The 11,432-nt window shown below is 56.8% G+C and overlaps 1 protein-coding gene and 1 long non-coding RNA gene across 3 annotated transcripts; one reads left to right on the top strand and one right to left on the bottom strand.

Annotated features, from left to right (window-relative positions):
• The first annotated feature begins 1,800 nt into the window (after positions 1–1,800).
• On the top strand, positions 1,801–7,458 carry ARSI (arylsulfatase family member I). 2 transcript variants are annotated; one of them, XR_009743998.1, is made up of 3 exons: positions 1,801–2,813; positions 3,771–5,897; positions 6,471–7,458. XR_009743998.1 is itself a non-coding variant. In XM_061456894.1 (2 exons), exons 1-2 carry the CDS (start codon positions 2,494–2,496, stop codon positions 5,173–5,175), a joined length of 1,725 nt encoding a protein of 574 aa, XP_061312878.1. In that variant the 5' UTR covers positions 1,801–2,493; the 3' UTR covers positions 5,176–7,458. The 2 variants fall into 2 exon arrangements, 1 of the variants encoding a protein (XP_061312878.1); XM_061456894.1 differs by having other exon boundaries at positions 3,771–7,458.
• LOC133271101 (uncharacterized) lies at positions 7,451–9,124 on the bottom strand. Its single transcript, XR_009743999.1, has 2 exons — positions 8,536–9,124; positions 7,451–7,714 (listed from the first exon to the last, which is right to left on the bottom strand). It is a non-coding gene; the product is annotated as an uncharacterized LOC133271101 (long non-coding RNA).
• Positions 9,125–11,432: the final 2,308 nt, after the last annotated feature.

Raw genomic sequence — 11,432 nt, forward strand, 5'->3', positions numbered from 1 at the left:
GCAGGGTCTGCCGGCTGGCTCAGCATCCATGGCCAGGCTGGCTGCCAGGGGAAACCTCCCTGTTGTGCAACGTGCTGGAGCTCTCCAAGGAAGCTCCTGGCTCATGAGACATCTTTGAGCAAGGCTGGACGAGTGACTGCCTGGAATGAAGAGCAGTGGGGAGGGAGGCGGCAGGCCTTTTTCCATCCCTAGACCTTGGGATGCATTAATCACCCACAGAGCAGCCATGTGGCTGGCTTGAATCGTCCTGACCCAGGAAAGGGTTGTCATTTCTTCCTCTTCCTCCTCCTCCTCTTCCCTGCCACCTCCTGCCTCCCCACCAGATGATTTCAGGGACACGGATTTGAGAGTCCCTTTGCACCCCATTGTTCCTGGGAGCGAAAGCATTTCCATGTGCCATTTGATGCTTTTTACCTTCTTATCATGCCTTGGAGGAGAACCCATCATCCCCTTCCTGGGAGGTGTCTATGTGCTGGGACCCAGCTGGCTGCCCCAACCCTTCAGAGCAGGGTCAGTGCCACCAAACTCACTACTGATTCACCATCTGGCCCTTGGGAAAGCCCTGAGCTGAGTTAACCCTGCTCTTTGCTCCCAGACCTGGGACCAGCTCGGACCCTGCATCGATTTCCATGCAGATCCAGGACCCAGGAGGTGCTCAGCTCTGCTCTTTCTCCTTGGAGGTGGGCTCCAGCCCCACTTCTGTGGCCAGAGAATCCCTTCTGCTGCCCCCGTCCTGCACCTCCCTTCCCATGCCGAACAAGACACAGCTCATCTGTGGTCTGTGCTGCTTCAAACACACTTTCTCTGCCTCATCTCAGCCCTGACATCTCCAGTTTCCTCTCTAATCTGTGCTGTTCACCCAAACTGACTATTATTTATGTATTTGGAAAGAGCTGTGATTATAAACCATGGTGATAACTCTGTCTCTGCCCCAAGGTTTGCATGGAGCCATGTCTGTGGGGCCACAGACTGGGATGCTCAGGGAGCCCTACAGCCCCTTGAAGGGGGGCACAGAGGGGTCTCCCTGGGTAGCAGGGACCCATTGGGAACCATGGAGGAATAACAGGACCCAGCAGCTGGGGATCGCAAACTACCTCTCTTCCTATTCAGTCAGGTCCAGATTTTGCCAAGAGGAGGGAACTGTTTAACGCTGTCAGGGGAGAAGAGGGAGACGTGAGGGAGGCAGGCGAGTGGTGGGAAGGAGCGAGGAGAAGGGAGAAGAGAAGCAGGCGTAAGAAATGAGTGATGAAGCCCCAGGGATTAATCAAACCTCACTGAAAGGCTCAACCCAGCCCTGCCGTGCTCCTTCCAGTGAGCCGGGGCTGCTGCCAGCAGGGAAGGAGCAGCCACCCATCCCTGCCTCTCGCCCCCCTGCTCCCCATCCTGAGCCCCCAGGCTCAGAGCAGTGCCCTGCGTTGACAGAGGGACCTAGTGCACACCAAACCCTGCCCCTGGCTGGCTGTGGCCATGGCCAGTATGAACGGCCCCTCTCTGCCTCAGTTTCCCCACTTGGAAAATGGGTGCAGGAGCACCCAGCCCACTCTGTAGCGCTCTGCATGCCCCTGGGTGCTTTGATTCAACACTGGGGGTGTCCCAACAAGTTTTAGCAGCTTCCCCTTGCCCAGGATTTATTTGGATGGGGATTGGATTTATTTGTTTGGTGATTCTGGCCCCTGCAATCCGCCCCAGGGACACAGCCCTTCCCGCTCCTGTCTGGATGCTGCGGGGCTTGGGCTGAGCATCCCACCCGTGCCATGGTCACACATCTCAGGGCAAGCAGGGAGGGCAGGGTTGGTGGCTCAGGGAACACCACGCTTAGGACCCTGCACTCTCTGGAGCTTCCCAGCTTTTTCCTGGAGCTGCTGAGCTGGGAGGGGCCGAGCCTGCGGCTCCCCATAAACCTGGCGGCTTAGCCCACGTCCCAGACAGATGTTGGGACTCAGTGTTTTGCAGCGGAGGTTGGGTAAAGGAGTGGGACGGCTTTCCTTCCCTGGGAGAGCTCGGAGGAGCGCTCGGTACCCCTGGGCTTGAACTTTAGCACCCTCTTCCGCAGGAGTTGAAAGGAAAGGATCATCGCATCGTGTCGGGATAGCAGAGGAGACGCCAGCTACTTCCTCCAGCGAGGTTTTAATGGGGTCCTTTATAAAGCAGTAACAGCAGCGAGAGAACGCCAGGCGGGCAGGAAGTGTTTGCAGCGCTCGGGATGCTTGGGGATCACGGCGAGGAGCCCGTCCTGCCGCGCAGATGGGTTTGATTGGAGCGGCGCGAGGGTTATTTTCTTTTGACTGAAGGCAACCCAGCCCCGGCGGATTAAAGCTCTTTGTGTGCTCCAGAGTGTGCCTTCCTGGGAGCTGCTCCCGCTAAACCAGCTGCAGGGGGTGCGGGGATCATCCCATAACCTGGGGGGCTCCCCTGCAGGACCGGGATATCTCCTGTTTCTGTGGCTCCCAGACGATGCTGGGACAGTAGCTCCCTTCGCAGGCGTGCTCCGGGATGGCCGTCTATGCCCTCACGGGCTTCTCGCTCGTCAGCCTGCTCAGCTTTGGCTATTTATCCTGGGACTGGATGAAGCCCAGTTTGGTGGCCGACGTGGCCATGGACCCCATGGAGAAAGTGCTGCCCCCCACCTTTTCCAGGCCACCCCACATCATCTTCATTCTGACTGATGACCAGGGCTATCACGATGTTGGGTACCACGGCTCTGATATCCAGACACCGACGCTGGACAGGCTGGCGGCCGAGGGGGTTAAGCTGGAGAACTACTACATCCAGCCCATCTGCACCCCGTCCCGGAGCCAGCTCATAACTGGCAGGTAAGGCTCACATCCCACTTGTGTCCCTCCTCCTGTCCCTTCCTTAGCTCTGAGGAGCTTAACCCCAGCTCACTGCTAGGCAGATGGCCCCGTGTATTGGCAGATGATGGAGAACCTCCAGAGAAGGCATCTTGCTGGCTTTCCTTAGAAGGCTTCATGAGTAAACAGCTGATTTTCTCGTGGGAGATAGTAGCACATGGCAAGGCCAAAAATGCAGATGCTATTGGGTAGAGGGTGTCACTTTGGGTAAAGGTGGTCTCTGGCCATGAGGTCCTGCAGTGCCAGGCAAGGAGCTGCATCCCCAGGCTGTCCCATGCTGCTGTCACACTGGTCCTTGGGGATTTGCTGCTGGGCTATGGGGTTGAAGGATCATTCTCCCCTGCATCTGTGAGTCCCTTGGACTGTGTATTTCCCACTTGTGTGTTCAGTGCTGCATTATCGAGGGCCTGCTGGTTGCTGGTCCATTGCCCTCTCCCATAGCACACAGTCAAATCTCCCCTTACCCTGGGACGTTCTGCCTCCTAGGACAGAAGGGGCTTACTCTGGAGCAGCCCTGGGAACTCAACACTCACCGTAGGAAGTGCCTATGGATATGGCACTGCAAACCCACAGGAATTGCTGCACAACTCTTGCTTGTGCTGCCCAGCCCTGACAGAGCCCAGCCACCCTCCATGGGCAGGCAGCAGCAGGGATAACTGCTGGTGGCATCCTGGTGGGGCAGCCCAGTGTGCTTTTGAGATGTCTGCTCAGCCCCTCTCTTGTTTTTGCATCTGCTTTTAGTATCATTGAATAGATCAGGACCTCCAGGTCTCTGGTGTGGAGCTTGCTCTACAGGGCTGCCTTGGGTGACATGGAGATCTGTATACATTTGGGGTCTCCAGCACATAAAATGCCATCTCATTCCCACTCAGAGCTGCTCCCTGTCACCATTGGTTCCTCCTGGCTCTTCCCTGGCAGGTACCAGATCCACACAGGGCTGCAGCACTCCATCATCCGCCCTCGGCAGCCCAACTGCCTGCCCCTCGACCAGGTCACCCTGCCACAGAAGCTGCAGGAAGCCGGCTACTCCACACATATGGTGGGCAAGTGGCACCTTGGCTTCTACAAGAAGGAGTGCCTGCCCACCCGCCGGGGCTTCGACACCTTCCTGGGCTCCCTGACGGGCAATGTGGACTATTACACCTATGACAACTGTGATGGACCGGGTGTCTGTGGCTACGACCTGCACGAAGGGGAGGACGTGGCTTGGGACCAGAGTGGGAAATACTCCACCTTCCTCTATGCCCAGCGCGTCAGCAAGATCCTGGCATCCCACAGCCCCAAGGAGCCCATCTTCATCTATGTGGCCTTCCAAGCGGTCCACACGCCTCTGCAGTCCCCCAAGGAGTACATCTACCGCTACCGCTCCATGGGCAATGTTGCCCGCCGCAAGTACGCTGCCATGGTGACGTGCATGGATGAGGCGGTGAAGAACATCACTTGGGCCCTCAAGAAGTATGGTTATTATGACAATAGTGTGATTGTGTTCTCCACCGACAACGGTGGGCAGACCTTCTCTGGGGGAAGCAACTGGCCACTACGGGGCCGCAAAGGGACGTACTGGGAAGGAGGAGTTCGTGGCATCGGTTTTGTCCATAGTCCCCTCATCAAGCGCAAGCGCCGGACCAGCTGGGCACTGGTTCACATCACAGACTGGTACCCGACTCTGGTCAGCCTGGCCAGGGGCAACCTGAGCAACGTGCCAGGCTTGGATGGATACAACGTGTGGCCTGCCATCAGTGAGGGCAAGGAGTCGCCACGAACTGAAATCCTGCACAACATTGACCCCCTGTACAACCACGCCAAGTATGGCTCCTTGGAGGATGGCTTTGGTATCTGGAACACGGCCGTGCAGGCCTCCATCCGCGTCGGGGAGTGGAAGCTTCTCACAGGTGACCCGGGATACAGCGACTGGATCCCCCCACAGACCCTGACCAACTTCCCAGGGAGCTGGTGGAACCTGGAGCGTCTCACCAATGGCCTGAGGAAGTCCGTGTGGCTCTTCAACATCACCGCTGACCCCTATGAGCGCTACGACCTCTCGGACCAGCGCCCAGACGTGGTCAGGACCCTCCTGATGAGGCTGGTGCACTACAACCGGACGGCCATCCCAGTGCGGTACCCTGCGGAGAACCCCCGAGCACACCCGGACTTCAATGGCGGTGCCTGGGGACCTTGGGCCAGCGAGGATGATGGGGAGGAGTGGGAAGGTGGTGGGGAGCCCCTGAAAAGCAGGAACAAGAAGAAGAAGAAGTGCAAGATCTGCAAGCTGCGGTCTTTCTTCCGCAAGCTGAACACCAGGCTCATGTCCAACCGCATCTGATGGGAGACTCCCCCAGCATTGACCCAGCCTGGCCAGGCTGGAGCTCTGGAAGGCAGTGCCAGGGGGTGGGAGCGAGGGAGAGGGACAGATATGAAGATGGACAACAGTCTCTTACTCTTCCTTAATCCAGGGTTCACCTCAAAACACTTCTCCTCTCTGGCTGGACCAGTGGCAGCAGGGAGGTGGTCCTGGTGGGCAAGGAAGGGTGATGTGGGCTCAGTCATGGTCCTTGGTGATGTAGTGCAAGTCTGCTGAGCTGAGCTGGCCCATGCAGAGCCCCTTCCGAAGAGAGAGACCCTTTTGCCAAGGACTCTGCAGGCAATCACAAGCTTTGATATTGACCATTGCAATGGCAGGAGGAAGCATGAGACCCTGGGGTGGCTCTGCCTGCAGGTTGTCCCTCGTCTTGTCCTTGTGTATCCATGCTCCTGACTCTGCCTGCTTCCAGGCGGCTGCTACATTTGCTCTTGCTCCCCCAAACCCAAGACCATGGTGTTTCCCTGTTGTACTTCTTTGTGGAAGGATGGATTCCTGACCATGGACATCAGATCTGAGATTGCAATGGCTGGACTCAGCCTTGCTGCTAGAGGAACCATGCCTTCTCCCCTCCACTGGCTTGGGGGACCGGGAGCAGCCCCAGTGAGGAACTATGGCCCATGCAGATGTGGTTGGATGATCTTAGAGGACACATGGTTCCCTATGACCCCACATTTGGGAGGCAGGTTTGTCACAGGTTCTGGTGGATTTCACATGGATCAGCCACCCAGCAGACCCTTCCATCCACAGGTTCTACCATCACCATGTGCACGGCTGTATGCACCCATGCTCCTCCCCATCCATCCCACACATCCATCCATCCAACTACCCCTTCCCTGTGCTGGGGTTAGCCCCATCCCCACATCCCCACTGCTGATCTTGGGGCAGAGGGAACATCCCCAGAAGGTCTCTGCAGAGGCTGATGTGCTGCTCGTTAGCTGCAGGACCCCAAAGCCATGGAGGGGGACAGGGACAGCTCTTGCCTACCAGCACCACACCACACCCCCTCCCTGCAGATGGGCACCACTCTCCCATCAGCACCAGCACTGAACTGGGAAACACCTCCCCATCATCACCCCCCTGCCATGGGGAGCCAGCCCCTGCGGCAGCTCGGGACCAGTGCCGAGCCCCCCCGCGCATGCGTACGTGTGCTCGGAGGAGAAGCTGGCGAGGATGAAAGAGGGTAAATAGCTCAAAAAGCACTTGGGATGCATGGTGCATTTCCATTTACACAATGTGTTTTACATTTCTCCCCACAGGTTTCTCTTGGTGCAGCGTGTGTAGGCGAAGGCCCTGCTGTGAATTTTGAAAATAGTTATTTTTGTCTCTGGAAAATGAGGCCCGTTAGGACTTGTCAGCTCTTGGATGAGCAGTGTGGGCTTTCTTTTTTATTTTTTTCCCCTCTTTTTTACCCCCCCCCCCTTTCTCTCTCCCTTGCAAAATAACATTCATTTAAAATCTGTCATTGAAAGATGTGACAATTGGCAGCGTGCACGCTGAATACCTTTCAGTGTGCTTTCAAGCCCTGCGTGTGAGAGAGAGGACGGGGATGGGAAGAGAATGCAATGACACATTTGTATTTTTTCCCCCCTTCTTACTCTTAGCTTGGATTATTTGGGGGAATTGGGATTTTCTATAGAAACAAAGAGAAAAAAAAAAGAGAAAGCTGACAGCGAGGCAGAATAGAGGAGACCTCTTGTTGTAGAGATGAGAAGGAGTTTGCGAAGCTGGAGCGTGGCAGTGTGTGCATCTGTCCCAGGTGCTCCATGCACGCCCATCACCGTGCCATCCCGTCGGCCCCCTGCATCCCTAAGGAGAGGTTTCAGAGGGGAACTCAGCTCCTTCATCAGCCCCTTCTCCATCCCTGGCTCCCTTAGCACATTGCTCCATGGAGACCAGTCCCTGCAGCATCACCCCATTGGAGGTGAGCCCCAGGAGGATGCTGCACATCCCCAAACTACCTCAACCGTCCAGCCCGGTCCCATGGGATTCACTCCATCAGTGTGCCCACTGGCAAAGCCAACCAGTTGCTGAATATAAAGCAATGCTTTGCTGAAGAACAGGAGACTGCTGCAGGCTGAGCTGGAGCTGGGCAAGGGGTGATGGCTGCTGGGGGCTCTGGAACAAGGCACTGCAAAGGGAGAACTGATGCCAAAGGGAGCGGGAGAGCGGGGCTGGCCATGGGGCGGCGACAAGGCTTGGGAAACAGCTTTCATTTCCATATTTATATAAATGCATCCAAGTTTAGTCCTTCTTTTATTTTTTTTTTTCTTCAAAAATGGAAATTTCCATGAAAACACATTTGATTTTTCTGCCTTCACTTTTACTAATATCCCCATGACAAGGTTGGCCTGGTCCTGCTTCATTTCCAGTCGCTGGGCTGGTGCCAGGCTCACAGCCTGGCCATAGCGTTGGGTCTGCGTTCTTCTTTTGTTTTAATTAAAAAAAAAAGTTGCATTATGAGTTTTTACAAAAAGAAACAGTTGAAGAAAAGTCTCGGTCCCTGCAAACGACGAGGAAAAGTCAGCAGGAGCATCTCTGGGTGCTCAGTGCAGAGCCTCCAGCCCGAGGACAGCAGTTGTCCTTCACCTGTTTCCAGTCCCGTATTTGAACATTGGCTGTTGCTTGGGTTCCCCATCCCACCACTGCTCATTAATGGTCTCTGCAGGAAAGAATGAAGATTGTGCCCAAATCCTGTGTTTTCGCACAGTTCAAGCCCCTCAGCAGTGCCTGTGCACTCTGGGTACCAAGGGGTTAATGCAGCTGGGGAGGTGCTCGGGTGGTGGAGATGTATTTGCACAGACAGGCTGAGCACACCCCTCCTTCCCAACCACCTTCCAAAGAGCAGTCCAAACCCAAGGCTGTCCCAAACTCCAGCAGGAGCTGGGTGCAGGATGAGGCCCTGCGGAGAGGATGGGGCAGGGGGATGCATCTAGGGCCAGCGGGCTGGGAGGAGGTGAGAGTGGGGTGGGATGGAAGGGCATAAGATGATGACAGAGATGAGGATGAGGGTGGGGATAGGATGGGATGGAATGGGGATGCAGGTGGGATGGAGTTGGGATGGGATAGCGATGCAGGTGGGATAGAGTTGGGATGGGATGGGGATGCAGGTGGGATGGAGTTGGGATGGGATAGGGATGCAGGTGGGATAGAGTTGGGATGGGATGGGGATGGAGGTGGGATGGAGTTGGGATGGGATGGAGATGGGGACAGTGTAAGGATGAGGATGGGGGTAGGATGGAGCAGGCAGGATTGGAGGTTCCTTTCCAGCCCCACAGGCATCTTCCACTTGGGAAGTAGGTGGAAAGGGGATGGGCATCTTACCGAAATGCCATGGTGGGAGGGTGTCCACCCTGGGCACCTCGTGCTGGGGAGAGGCTGCTCTGGACCAGGGGCTGTATCTCATACCAGGCAGTCGCATCCTTTCTCCTTCCAGGGGTCTGAGGACGAGAGGCTTTGCAGAGGTTTCTCCCCACCCAAAGCCAGCTCCAGGGAGCCATGTGGCTCCTGCTGGGGGTCCCCAGATATTCATGGCCATGTCCACAGGAGAATCCCTGCCCATGGATCCTGGTGTTTGGGAGAAGGTGGCCTTGGGGACACCGTGTCCCAGCTCAAAGCAGGTTCCTGTGGCTGCAGGAGTGAGCACTGGGACTTGCAGGGACAGGGCACGTCTGCAGACACAACCCTCAATGTAAATCAACTCTTCTTACCATGGTATTTATAATCTTTATCTAAAAATAACCCCAAATTCAGCTTCCCATAGGACAGCAACTGAACATCCCCCAGACCCCAGCTTGTGTGTGAAACTGTCCCAGTAATTCTGGGATGTCTGCAATATGTAATTGGCAGCTTCACTGGTTTTGCATGTGAGGAACTGCTGCAAGCTCCCGGAGGCCCATGAAATGTCCTGGGAGGAGGGGGGAACCTGCTGCAGCCCCCCCCCCCCCCGGAAACACTGGTCCTCCCTGAGCCCATCCAGTGCATTTGGGGTTTAGCACCAGACCTCAGGTGCCCATCCTGGGCTGCAGAAACCCGCTGTGTGTGTGTATATTTGGGAGAGCAGGCGGCATCCCTGGAGAGGCAGCCCAGTGATGGAGAGGAGCTGCTGGGGATGAAGGTCTCCATCAGGCGGTCAGACCCGAGCACGGCGGCTTGGCTCTCCAGGGCCCTGCAGGAGCACGTCTTGGGCTGGCCGGGAGCAGAGGCATCGGCCAAAGGGAGACATCCAAAACAAATCCTAGGGCTTCTGGGAAGGGGCTGGAGCTGCTGCCCTCCGCTGGGAGCTGGCGGGAGAGCCCCCAGGCAGAGCGGGACAATCCCGTCCGGAGCTCGGCTCCCCTTGGGTGTTCTCCAGGCGCCCGGGAGCGGAGCCGCACAGCGGTTCCCGCTTGGGAAGTGCATCACCGGCAGAGCAGAGCATGTTGAGCACCCAGGAGCCTGACACCCCTTCACCCCCAGGAGGGAGAAAAAGCAGAGGAAAAAGGGGGAAATGAACAGAGTGCGGGAAGGGGGAAACCTTTCCTAGAAAGCCACATCTGTGCCAGGCAGGAGAAGCCTGGGGAGGGAGGCAGGGTCCCCATGGAGAGCTTTGGCATCCCCCCTGCCCCCTGTGAGGGTGTCGGAGTGCAGAAGGAGCTCTGGAGGGAGGGAAGGAAGGGCCAGGTGCCTCCTCCTGACTGCGGGATCATGTGTGTGGGGCTGAACACATGTGCCAGCCCCAGGGTGGCGCAGGAAGAGGGGGCAGGTCACATTGCAGCGCCCATGGGCACACGTATGACAGCAGAGGCAGGAGCGAGGCGGGGTGAGCTGCCCCCGGGCATCTGTGGGTCTGGTGTGGGGGTTCTTCCTCTTATCCTTTGGCTCCAAGGGGTTGATAGGGGTTGGCAGCATAAAGCTGGAGGAGGAGAACATTCCATGAGCATCCATATGGCTGCAGCAGCTCCCACGGCAGCCCCCTGCCTCCAGGCACAGCTCTGGGTGGGATGAATGAATCCCCTGTCATGTGGGAGCAGGATGGGGAGGAGACGGGCATGGGCAGGGTGGTGTTTTGGGTACCACCACATCCCAGGGCACAGACTGCACACGTATGTCACCCGTGGTGGCCGGTGTGCTCTGCCCATGTGATGGCAAGGCCTTATGGGTCTGGAGTCCGTCGGCCCTTAGGGCGCACGGCTGCACGCCCTGTCCGTGCAGTGGGAATTGTGTCCTTGGCACCAGGGTCCCCCTCTGGCTGGGCCATGCAGGAGCGGGAGGCTGGATGCGGGGATGCAAGGTGCGGATGAAGGTGGGTAATGGTGCAATTAATGGAAAAGCCATTAGACCTTTCTCCTCCTCCCCCTCTTCTTCCTCACTCCGCCACTTGCTGTCCTCCTCCACTTCCACCTCCTTTCTTCTCTCCCTCTCTCTGCTCCTCCTTCTCTATCTCCTCTCAAAGATTTCTCCCTATTTTTGTCTGGTTGGAGCCTTTTCTTTTCCTTTTAACCCTTCCATGGCAGCCTGAAAGGGAACTCAATCCATCTCAGCTGCCAAAGGCAAAACCCTCCCAGCCAGTGATGGGAGCCCCATCTTTTGGGGTTGTGGTAGCTCCTCCTGCTGCAAAATCATCCAGAAACAGGGCAATAGCTTAGAAGAAATCTCTTCTGGGGGGCTCAGAGGTGGGAAGGTGCAAGGGGGGGGGGGGATGTGTAGATGGAGGAGAAGGTGCTGGATCCCCAGTGGGTGCTGGCAGCAAGGTCTTGGCCCTCATCACTCCACTTTCATTTCCCTTTCTGTGTCTTCTGAAGTTAAAAGTAGCAGCAAAAAGCCTGATGAGGAGGGGGCAGACTTTGCTCCTATCCCATTCTGAGACCCCCAGCATCCCCCAGCACTGCCAGCCCTCCCCTGCAGCGCAATCGGGGCCACCCCGTCAGGGGACCCTGGCTGATGAAAGGCCAGCCTAGGGACCTGGGGACCTGCCATGGTTGCTCCAGCTTCTCCTGACATACTTCTGCTCCATTGGCTCCCACCCACCCCAGTGTCCCCCATCCCAGAGTCCCCCAGTCCTGGAGGGATGCTACTGCAGGGCCTATATTTTGGGGGGTAAAATCAGTTGCCGGGGTGACAGCATTCTCCTGCAATATGAAAACCAGGGTTTCCATGGAAACCCTTTTTGCCCCAATTATCCTTCCACTGCCATGTCCTTTAATTTGCCTTTAATATTTGCATTTTAGGCTTCCCCCCCC

This window comes from Pezoporus flaviventris, unplaced genomic scaffold (genome assembly GCF_033815535.1).
Source record: "Pezoporus flaviventris isolate CSIRO_AGI_PZ_B2104156 unplaced genomic scaffold, CSIRO_AGI_Pfla_v1 ptg000023l, whole genome shotgun sequence".
NCBI lineage: Eukaryota > Metazoa > Chordata > Aves > Psittaciformes > Psittacidae > Pezoporus > Pezoporus flaviventris.